Raw genomic sequence first — 12,194 nt, 5'->3', positions numbered from 1 at the left:
ACATCTTTTTGGAATTAAGGTGTTTTATCTTATAGTCATAGCTGACTTCTTTTAAGAGATGACTTTATAATCTGCATGAAAAAACTGTGGTGGCAGTGGTTGGCCTTAACCTGATAAGGCCCTCTAGGCTAGACAGGAAGAGTTGTAGAATTGATTTGTGTATGCTGTTTATCTGAATGTGACTTTGCTGTAATTAGTTTTAGCTGCTGTCCCCTTCCACACAATCATGTTCATTCTGTCGTACATTGATAGGTGATGTGGTTTTGGTGACTTTGAATTTCCCTCTGGTCTGTTTCAAATGTGAAGGTTGTGTGTAGACAGACTGTATAATTTCATTCAGGTTACTTTTTTTACCCTGAATCCAGAATACAAATGCAAAAATTGTATTTCTCTCCAAGTAAAACCTTTAGTAATTGTTAGAGCAGTGGTGAATGTGGACTGGTTGTATGGCCGTACACAAACTGAAGCTGGAAGTCCAACATTAAAACTAATCGCTGCCATTGTCCTAACAGAGCAGCAGTGAAGTATTAATTAAAGACATTGGAAATCCAAGTGGCTGAAAACATGTGGGTCTTATTCATGGCTTTCTGGAAAATAAAACAAACTCTAAATTTTAAAGCCATTGCAGTATCTTTTAAAAATGTCAGAGTGACAGCCCTGACTAATTAGTCTAATTAGATGTATTTGTCTAATTAGATGTAACTAATGATCATGTGGAGGCAAGATTCCCCACATTGCCATACTGATGTGGCTTGACCATAACCAGGAGGGCATATAAGTGGTTGAGAGGTTAATTTATTCTCCTTGCCCCTTTGCTCCTAAGACAGCTAATTAGGAGTGTTGGTTTTCCCTTAGGAATTGGACAGATCCTACAGATTCATTTTCAGTCAATGAGTTTGTCACTACCAATCCAGTCTTGAACTGAGCACTGAAGCGGAAGCGATAATGTTAATATTCTAGTTCCACTTCCCTGACCCACTCCATGCCCCTATTTATATCTTTCAGTAAACAAAGACATGAGCAGAAAATAGGGATTCTAAGGCCAGTAATTGGTTTTACTTTTTCAATGTGAACTTTAAAAGTACCACACAATTCTCCTTCCAGTCCCCCCAGAATTGAATAACACAATAGCAAATGTATAATATTATACCTAAAGATTATTAAAACAAATACACTTCAAAAAGAAATCACTGGATATAAATATACTACATTTAATATTTTATTGCATGTATTCTGACATGCTTACATTGAAATTATTTTCTGCTAAAGGACTCTGTAAAAATAATATTGTGAGGTTACATGTTTACAGGGACTCAGTCGTTTCCAGCTCAAATATTTTCAGCTTGCAAATAGATACATAGTTTTTCTTCTAACTGCAAACTCATTCTAAGATCCAAGACTCAGGCTGGGTTCTTTCCTGATCATGCATTGTCACAAGTGGGGAAAAAAGGCCAGTTTATGCTCCGTGACATTTATCTAATGCCAGTGCCTTTAGTGGGTTAGCAAAGGTGTACGTGATTGCTTTTGTGAGCTGCACTGTGTAAGTGAACCCCTATGCTTGTGTGGAATGCCATTGACTTCAGCTCTGCATGGTTGAAGGTGTCTACCCATGTACAATAGCTTGCAGGATCAGGGCCTTAGTGATTCTGTTGATGAATTGGAAAGAATAGACTCTGGTTTATTCTTTTTTAGCTGTGTTATATAGCTGGATTACCAGAAGTGAATGGTGATAGATACTTTTGTTCCCGGATTAAGAAACTATGACTCTGAATGCACACAGGATGCATATCTGGGAAAAAAGGTGTCATTGTTCTAAGAGCAGAAATAGACATTAATGACCATGTCAAGTTTTTGATTTGTCCTTTACTCTTTGTTCAGTGTTTAGGAAATGAACAAAATACATTTGTACACATTTTAAAATAAAGTCCTATATATTGATTCTCCCTCTTCCCCTCTTTCCACACACACATATCTTGACACTTGCATATCTTTCTCCTTATGCATCAACATCATTGTTATTATTATTTATTTGTATTGGAGTATGTGATGGGGGTATAGAAACCCCACATTGGAGAGCAAGGGGTTAAGGAGCAGCTCTGAGCCCAGGCAGCCCTGCCCAGCTCCACTTGCAAAGCCTGCACAAGTTGGAGTGAGAGGGGGAGTTAAAAGGGAATGCAGAGTAGCTCAGAAGGGGTCAGGCAGGGGAAGGGAGCAGACCTCTGCTCTGAGCTATGAGGAAGTACTGCCCAGGAGCTCTCATGGCCAGAGATCTGGAAAAACAGACCCGATAGAAACCTACAAAGGAGAGACTGGTGACTGACTTGGAAAGTCAGAGACTTGATGTGTAATTCTGTAATTTACTCCATAGGGAAAAGGGAAAGTTGGGTAGGAAGTGGTCTGGGGTCAGCTGCGTAGCACCTCAAAGCGTAGAATGTAGCAGCCTGCCATCAGACCCTGGATTGGAGCCTGGTGGAGACGGTGAGCCTGGGCTCTCCTACCTCCTCCCAAAAGACGGGACAACAACAGAAGCCTTTACCTCGATAGGGGTGCAGCTGGGGAAGACCCTGACTGTTCAAGGCCCAGACCCCAATGTCCCTGTACTAAGGTGAAAGCCCTGAAGCACTCAGGGGAGTTGAGGGACAGGACTATATCTGAAAAGGGGCAACTGATCTCTGGCTCCTTGTTTTGGTTACCATTATATCTGAGAGGGAATGGTGCATTGTTTACAAGCGATATTTAAATTCCCCACTGGTTAGAAAAATGCTAAAGGCGATCAGATTTTGAGTCCCATCTAATTGAAAATCCATCCTTCTCTCTCCTCACGAGGCATGTGGATTCAGAAGAAGCTTCATTGTGTTGGTTTGGAGCTTACAAAATATGAGTGTGGATTTGCAAAAACAAACTATCCAAACTTGTCTCATCTCTACACATATATGGTGGCTTTGTGATCTAGTGCCAAAAGACTTTATTGTAAGTGATCAAAGCTACAGCTGACACTAATTATGGTTTTCTTTTAGTCCCAGAAGGAGAACTCCTGCTCTTGTTCATATTCCATACTCTATCAGGGACAGACCCTTCTCATATTAAATGTCTTCAGTATTCATAAACCAGTGAATACCATGATTAACCCAATATCTCTGGTTCAGTGAATTCAGTTTATCTCTAATATAAGGTTATTTTGACAGCACATCTGGAAAACTGGACAAGCCTGGCAGTGACTGAAAGTACTTGTGGGCCTCTTGCAATACAGTCAAACAAAGTTATAAAAGTAGAATGCCATGATTTCCTAGATAATAATTACAGTAAAGCTGTGTATATTTCTTAGAGACAAGTAATACATGTTGGACTCAAAGGTAGTAAGGTTCAAAGGTAGTACGGCCACATTGCTTGTCTATCTTTGTATTGACAGCTACAGTGCTACAAAAATTATGTTGTGCCTAATATAATTTGACATGATATTCTTAATAATTTAAAGTAAGAAGTTACTGGATTTTAAAGGTCCAACTAAAAGTGCATTCTAGATGGACTCATACAACCAACTGTATTTACAATGATGCTTTAGATCTCAAAATGCTTTACAAATTACCAATGCCTATCCCCATTTCCCAGGTAGATATGCTGAGATACATAGTGGTATAGTAGCTGCTCAAGGTGACCTGATAATCAGTGAATAAAATCCAGGCACCAGGTTCTCCTCCCACAAACATGATCAACTCCAACTGAAAGCAATGGAAATGTGTCTTGCCTGGGGAGATTCCAGGCCTATAATGTTTGACTTTTAGTACATTCTCACCACTAGAATTACCATAAATTCCATGCTAATCATTAGTCTGTGCATTGACCCTGTCATAAACAGATAGCTAAGGGTTAATGTTCTTTTACCTGTAAAGGGTTAACACAGGGAACCAAACACCTGACCAGAGAACCAATCAGGAAACAAGACTTTTTCAAATCTGGGTGGAGGGAAGTTTTGGGTGTGAGTTCTTTGTTCTTTGTCTTGGGTCTGTGCCCTCTCTGCTCTGAGAGTGATCTATCTATCTTCAAGCTTATAATCTTCTGTTTTCAAATGTAAGTACAAGGATAGTAAGACAATAGGTTTATATTGTTTTTTTTTTGTATTTACATGTGTGTAGTTGCTGGAATGTGTTAAATTGTATTCTTTTTGGATAAGGCTGTTTATTCATTTTTTTTCCTTTAAGCAATTGACCCTGTATATTGTCATCTTAATACAGAGACCATTTTATGTCCTTTTCTTTCTTTTTATATAAAGCTTTCTTTTCAAGACCTGTTTGAGTGTTTTTCACTGGTTAAGGCTAAGAAATGAAGGGAGGGGGAAAATCTCTTTGTGTTAGATTTACTAAGCCTGACTTTGCATACCCTCTGGGTGAGGGGGGAGAGAGGTTAGATCTCCCGGTACTTGTGTTTCAAGGACTTGAAGCAGGGAGGGTGGAATCCCTTTGTTTAGATTCACGGAGCTTGAATCTGTATATCTCTCCAGGAACCCAGGGAGGGAACACCTGGAGCGGAAGAGGGAGAAGGGAAGTGGGTTATTTCCCTTTGTGGTGAGACTCAAGGAATCTGGGTCTTGGGGTCCCCTGGGAAGGTTTTGGGGAGACCTCAGTGAGCTAGGCACTGTATAATTCCTGGCTGGTGGCAGCGATACCAGGTCCAAGCTGGTAACTAAGCTTGGAGGTTTTCATGCTAACACCCATATTTTGGACGCTAAGGTCCAGATCTGGGAAGAAATGTTATGACAGACCCACAGTTTGGTCTTTTTTCTAGTAAGTTTTCAAGTAAATTAACACTCTAAAAAAGCATTCTGACACCAAGATGCAGCATTAGTTTTGAAATGACAAGCACACAAGGATGCCAGTTACTCAACATAGTTTCCTGAGATGGCTTCCCCGTTTACCTTTCAGTGTACAGCAAGGACCTATGCAGAGTGTATAAACATCAGCAGAAGATCATTGTGAAAGCACCCTCTACATTTTCCCATCTGAAGGAGGGTACAATAGGCACAGAACACATATACAGCAGATTCCAGTTAATAGGAAGCTGGATATTGACAACTTCTTCTTAATAGCAACATTTTGCCAGAACCGATCTCATCCCATTGACTTTCATGTCGTGGGATTCAGATATCAACAATGGCATGCTGCTTATTAACAACATTTTTGGAAGAGACCGCAGCTTCAGGCAGGTTTGCGAGGCTGCAGCCTGGGAAGGAAGTGGTGCGGGGTGCTGAGCACCCACTACAGGCAGGTTTCCGGGGCTCTAGCCAGGTAAGGAAGTACTGGAATGTGCCTCCCCTGCCTGCAGCCTTGCACACCTCCTTGTGGATAATTCTCAGCTTGTGCCATCACTTCCTTTTGGGGCTGCAGCCCTGCAAACCTGTCTGCATACAGGGACTACAGAGGAGGCAACGGGCTACAGGCGGGAGGGGAAGCTGTGGGGAGGAGAGCAGCAGCCTGAATGTTGGAGGTGCCTGCTACCTCTTACTGTGCTCTCTGGACTATGCGCTGCTGGGGGGCTGCACCCAGTGAAGGAAGCACTGGGACATACTGAGTCCTGACCCCTGGAGAGTGCACGGAGATGTACAGCTGTAGAAAGCCCCAGCCTCTAGGCTGTAGCTCTTTCTCCCTGCTGCTGCTCTGCCTGCAGGCAGCTCTGCAGCACTACAGCCAGGGAAGGCATATCCCAGTGCTTCCTTCCCTGGCATCTGCCCTGTAAACCTGCCTTCTGCTTGTTAGCAGCTATGGGGTTGCCAGCAAATGGAATCTACTGTACAACATTTTTACCATATTGATTTTATTGAGAAAGACTTGGAAGATGGAGACAAAGTCTTGAGATCAGCCCAGAAGGAAATCAAATGGCTGGAGATTTAGTCAGAAGATTCAGAAATATTTGCCTTGCTGAATAAGGACATCATTCATGTTGCTTAGCTAATGAATTTTATTTAGATAACGAATTGTTATTTAATCGTGTACAGTTTTGGTTGTCTACCATGGAGCCTGAAATGCAATAAAATGTGTAAATGGATCATTCGGAAGTCTGACTGAAACCCTTCCAGTTTTGAAAAGTCAGCAGAAAGGGGCTTTGGGGAATTTTTAGGCTCTATGAAGCACACTATCTCACAGAATGAAGGGTTTTTCTCTCCGGAGCCATTGTTGCAGGTGTCCTCTTTTCGTTATAAGATCATTGCTGATTTCAGTAAGGACAAATCAGCATTTAGGCTCCCTGGAAAATAGAACCGTACAGACACAGGCAACTTCTTCAGCTTTATTGAAGAGGCGTTATGATTGACTAGCTTTTTCAAACCGCCAGGTTTCAGCTGGCTGGAACTGTATTGTATGTACAAAGTGGAAGGATTAGACTGGAAAGAGATCTAGGCTTCATCAATTCTTCTTTCTTATCTGCTGCACAGATAGTAGCAAACGGCACTAAATTAAATACAAGGACTTAGTCAACATTTACTAACATAACCTATCAAAAAACTTTGCCTATATAAGGAGAAAAGCCAAACTAATCATTATCTTAATTTACATGTGCAATGAATTCTCCAGTTTGTGAAGTCACCAGATGGAAAATGGAAATGGTGTAAAACCAATAGTGGTGTTGATAGGAAAAAAAAGAGCAACTTGGCAAAGTGACCAAATTTCTTTTGTTTTCCCACTGCCCAAAGAGGGCACCCAAAAAAGTGTCCCCCAAGAGTTTAAACCTTTCAACATAATCTTTAATTTTTGTTATAATCATGGTTTCCAATTTAAATCCACTCCTTCCCCGGCTCTCTGTATCTGCCACACACTGATACACTGTCAAAACAACGTATAAGGGTAGTCTGTTACTTGCTAAGCACTGATAGTATGCCAGGTGCTATACATGACACAAAAAAGAACAGTACCTGCCTAAGGAGTTTACAGGCTAAAAGAGAGACATCGCTAAGGTAAGATGCACTAGGAGACCTAGAGGAGGCTGATAATTGATTTTTAATTTATTTATGAAGTTTAATATGAATTTTAGCTCAGTCTGTCTCCCGTGCAGCATTGTGGTGGTGAAGGCAGATAACTGATTGTGAGCCTTGCTGAAGAGCACCTTTGGAAGGGTTGTCAGTGAGGAGAGGGTGAGCCCTTACTGCACTTGGATTGGTAGCTTGTTCCCTGGAAGGACACGGGATTGACAGGGTTGGATCAGTGGGGGAAGAGGCTATTATTAGTAGAAGCATACTGTATGAACAGGGAGGCTATGGTGTGGGAATCGGTGATACCTAAGAGGAGGCAGTTGCTGTAATAAAGGTAGGAAAGGACCAGGGCTTAGTCACGTTCACTAAAATATTGTTTTACAATTTACGCTCTTAGCTGCTGCTCATATGTTTTAATTCAGATTAAAAAAATTGAAGTGTAGATGACGTGTTTCATCAGGCCAAGGCTCTTCCTGGTTGCCAGCACAGTTCCTTGGACAATAGACAAACAGTGAGGTGGTAGTTAGAGTTGATCAGAGACTGCTTTAATCTGTAATGGAGGCTGAACCTTCTGCTGACTGGCCCCAGAATATGAGGAAAATAAAGTGACCATCCTTGACTCACTGAACCAAGCAGAGTTCAGCCAGAACAGAAAATTGGGGCCTGAGGCGTGGCTGCTTTCATAGATGAGTGCCTTATGGCATCGCTTGATTAGAAATTCAGCTTTCACAAAAGCAAATAGACATCCAGGTATTTTTTAGCCTGTCATTTCCCCCATGACAGTCACTTACAATTCCCATTGAAGTCAACAGGAGTGTTATGTTCTTCTGAGGACAGATTTGGGATTTCTCTTTATATTAATCTATAATGTTTGCACTTGAAGGAGACTTAACTAGTAATTGTATCCGTTGTCTACAGAATGTGAGTTCTTTACATTATTCAAATCCTTAAAGTGTAAATCATCCTATTTTCATAATCTCACCTTTATTGTTAATGTCTTTTTTTTTCTAAGCCCTTTCACTTTATCCCTCATCGAGTAGTTTCATATTAAGATTAGCATTATCATGTAAAGCGACTGCTTTCAAATCCTCTGGAGTTAATGCCACTGCAGGCGGTGGGGCAGGTGGCACAATTTGGATCTGTGTTCTAGAATGAGGAAAGTAACAGATGATCCATGCATGCAAACATTTTAGAATGTTAGAACAATGCTAGAATGACACAAGAACGCTATAAGTGTGTAGCACAATGTGCCCTGCTTCATTACCATTACATAGGAAAAACACTAATGAATGAAAGATTATTTTAATTTTGTTAGTCAGTAATAAAAATGATTATTAATAGGAAAAAATGTAACCAGACCAAACAAAAGCCATCCATGCCTTTCTTAAAGGAATTACAATATGTTAGAGTAATTGTTTAAGAACCTCAGACAAAGATTATCCTTGTAATGCCACAAGAATCACTGAGACCTTTGATTAACTTTGGCTTCATCAGTGCAGAATGCATGAATTCAATTTATTCAAAGGCTGACTGAACTGACACTAGCCATGTGTGAGGAAAAGATCTAAGCAGTAAGGTTACATGTGAACAGTTATAAATTTATGATAAAAAATGTAAGGAGAATTACTCCTCATGTCTGGGATTTAAACTATCTATATACTGTCATACCTTTTACTAGTGGAATGCATCTCAAGCAGTAAGGAGTTTATTCTTACAAGGGACCAATCAGATAGGGAAGGATTATCTTCATTTTACAGTTGAGGAACTGAGGCACAGAGAGATTAAATGACTTGTTCAAGGTTACACAGGAAATTATGTGTCAGAGCCAGAATCACAATCATGGTCTCTTGAGTCTTGATCCTGTGCTGTAACCTTCCTTGATAGTTTGTGCTAATTGTTTTCCAACTTTTCTCTGACCTCTTTTGGGCTTATTCATCCATCTTCTTCATCTCCCTTTGTTTGTGTAGCAGCCATTCTCTCCTCTCCCCCCAACTCCTCCTACCCCCCGCTCCTTAGCAGCAAGGGCAGTTGGAAAAAGAATTAAGTTAGATAGGGGAGTTATTTCCCTATTCTGTCTAAAATGTGTCAGACATATTCAGAGTATTTTCAGAAATTTTCCTACAATTTTAGTGTAACTTGAGGTTGAGTAAATATGAATTTTACAGACTTCTAGCATGGGAGGAGTTACTGCATACATTTCTGTTTTCCTTTTTGATGATGATTTAGGTGTTTCTGGATGGATACATGATTTGTGATTTCAAAATATAGCTACTTGCACAAAATTACTGTCTTAAAGGAAAGCTTCTTTTTCACTAAGTTTCCTGTGATATTTGCTAATTATTTGCAAGAATTTAAAGGATCTTCTGGGTTTTGGGGGGACTCTATTTTTTCATGCCTTCCTTTTGATTCTAGACTCCAATGCAGCCGAATTAGAGGCTTCACTTATGAGTTACAGTATATGCAGATCACATGGACACAGTCTCCATGGAAGCTGTCTAATTTGTGCTTACATTCAATTAGAGTTGTCCATTACCCCTCCAAATGAAATTTAATTTGAATACATGTGCCAGTCATTTTTTTAAATGATATGAGATTCCTTTTCTGTCACTTAACTGACTAGATTTCTAGGAGGTTGAATGTGAATAAAACAAGTGTATATTAACTATGATAAATGTAGGAATACATGTTACTTTTTCTGAAACTTTTTAAATATTTTCTGATTCTCTTTTCCGTACACTGTCTGGACTGTACTTCCCACTCTTATTCAATCAATTATATTAGCCGAAGCCTAGAGTGAAGCATGACCAGGAACAAACATTTGTGAGTGTCTAAATTAACATTTGCAACCATGTTATTTAATTTGAGTTAATTGGAAATCAGTTAATTCACATTACCACACAACTAAAAACTGCAAACTAAAAATTCACTAGGCCTGGAAATATACCAGGTGTATACATTTAATAAATACAGCATTGAAATCTGCAAAAACTGTAATTTTGTTTTCATGATAAGTCAAACCACACAAACTACATACCTGATGTGGTGGTTATGTAACGTTGGTACCTGAAAAGAAAAGCAGGTGTGGCCTAATTTGTAGCCTATTTCAAAGGTTTGAATGTCCTCCTAAGAATAACAGTTGTATTCATGAATGTGAGTTAATTGGAAATCAGCTACTCAGGTTATAACTCAACAAAAAGTAGTGTAGAGAAGCCCAGTGTGTCACTGTGTTTGTTTCCTGAAAATGTGTGCCCTGTTTCCCAGTTGGCTAAGCAGTGGGAGACAGGAAGTACCTCTCCCTTCACTTCCACTCACTCTTTTACTTAGGACTACTTGCGCTTTTGATTGAAAAACAGAGTATGAGGAGAAATGCTATGAAAGACTGTCTTGATTTAAAGAATTTCCTGGGAACTGTATCAGAAAAAAAAAAGTGAATAGGACCAAAAAAGGGACATGACAAAGAAAAAATAGAGAATGTAAGGATAAGGATAATTTTAGGTACTTGTATGCCCTTTATTATTGTAGTTTCTGAGCAAGTAAAGTTATTCTACTAAGGCACAATGAGGCTAAGTGACTTGCCCAAGGTCATGCAGGAAATTTGTGGTGAAGAGAATTGAACTAAAATGCCAAAAAAAGGTCACAAACACAAAATTACTGGACCTTATAGGTTCAAACTTCAAAAGATTAAGTCGTGAGTGAAAGAAAATAGGCTGAAAATCATTGATAGCAGTGAAATAAGCAGAGAAAAATGGGAAGTATTTATGACACAGCTGGGGAAGTTAAAATAAGAATTCTTTCCAAAGTAACTAAAAAAGGAAACCTAAAAGGGCACCAGAAATCAGTGTGACTAAGCAGAGATGGAAAAAGCAAAATGCAAGATAAACAAAAGGCATTTATTGATACAAAGAATCTGCCCATGTGGGGAAGTTTCAAAACCAAAGGAAAAGCATGAAAATAAATTTAGAAAAGCAAGAAGGGCAACAAATATTTGAGAATTTAAGATCCCTTTCCTCTTTCCCTCCCCCCTCCCCATCAATCAGCACATACAGTAGTACAGTGAGTCATTTAAAAATGAATGGAGAGCTTATAGCCAGGAATATGGAAATATCAGAGTTATTAAATAGTTACTTTGTTTCTGTCTTTACAGAAGAAGAGGGTGGCGATCATCTGCTCAAGTCGGGGATCAGTTTTCCGGGGACGACAGAGGAGGAGCTAGGTACAGATATTATCTCTTAGATAACTTTATGCTAAATAAGATTAGAGGCACTTAAAGTAGACTAAGAATCAGGTCTGGATAATATGCAACCAAGAGTTCTAAAAGGAATAAGCAAGGAAATTGTTGGAGCTTTAATTTTTCCTAAGATATCCAGATTCAATTCCCAATTATTTGGGAAGTGCTACAGAAAACCTTTATTAAAAAAAAAAAGAAAAAGAAAAAAAAAGACCCTAAAGGAAAATAAACTAAGAAAGTATATAGTTTTTGTCAAAATGTTAATGTACCTTAGTAAATTTCTTCACCCATATGTGCATATTTTCAAATTAATTAATATCTTAGGGGTGTGGTTTATTCATTTGTTTTTCTTTTTGAGTAGTTTTGCATTTTGTTAGGAATATTTAGCATTTCTGTCTAGACCGCTAAATTGTAAACTGAAAGTAAATCTTGATCATTATCCTAAAGGGTCTAGTTAGGAAAAAAACCCAGAAGAGCACAGTTTGATTAAGGAGTAGTGATTCAGGGACAGGAGGCCATTGTGTTTAGTTCATCTCTTGGGGTTGGATTTTCAAAAGCAATCAGTGCTGGCCTAACTCTCTGCACCTATTGAAGTCAATGGGAGTTTTGTAGATATCACTGGAGGGATATATGAGTTTTGAAAAACATGCATTTCCCAAGACTGCACATTAGAGATGAAAGGTTAATGGAAAGAGTTATGGGATAAGGCATTAATAGTGCTGGATAGAAGATTGTACTAAGAAGAGATGAAAACTATTCAGTTTAGTAAGAGGTCACAAGTTAAATATTTCCACCTCCACCCTCTGTTTCTTCTCATACTGTAAGGGGGCAGAGATGATCCTTATCAATGGACGCAACACCAGATTACTATCAATGGGGGCAACACTATACCTACTTTTTATGCCACTCTGGCTCCCAGCTGTCCCCTTCCCTACCATGTGGGAGTTGTAGACGCTTTGTGCCACTGCAGCCTACCTACTGGGAACTTTCCTCTGCAGGATTTCTGAA

The 12,194-nt window shown here is 39.4% G+C and overlaps 1 protein-coding gene across 7 annotated transcripts in view; it reads left to right on the top strand.

The window, feature by feature from the left end:
• DLGAP2 (DLG associated protein 2) overlaps positions 1-12,194 on the top strand; it is a 688,475-nt gene that overhangs the window by 531,432 nt on the left and 144,849 nt on the right. For 4 of the 7 annotated variants that reach the window (XM_050950699.1, XM_050950697.1, XM_050950695.1 and 1 more), the window contains one exon: positions 11,103-11,171. The exons of the other annotated variants lie outside the window; for them this stretch is intronic. Coding sequence is in view for 3 of the 4 variants with exons in the window: in XM_050950697.1 (XP_050806654.1) it covers positions 11,103-11,171 (69 nt within the window). In the remaining variant the exon portion in view is untranslated. The remainder of the gene's footprint in view (positions 1-11,102; positions 11,172-12,194) is intronic. 7 annotated transcript variants of the gene reach the window in all.

Source organism: Gopherus flavomarginatus, chromosome 4 (assembly GCF_025201925.1).
Source record: "Gopherus flavomarginatus isolate rGopFla2 chromosome 4, rGopFla2.mat.asm, whole genome shotgun sequence".
Taxonomy (NCBI): Eukaryota; Metazoa; Chordata; order Testudines; family Testudinidae; genus Gopherus; species Gopherus flavomarginatus.
This window is presented reverse-complemented; position numbering and strand designations above follow the sequence as displayed.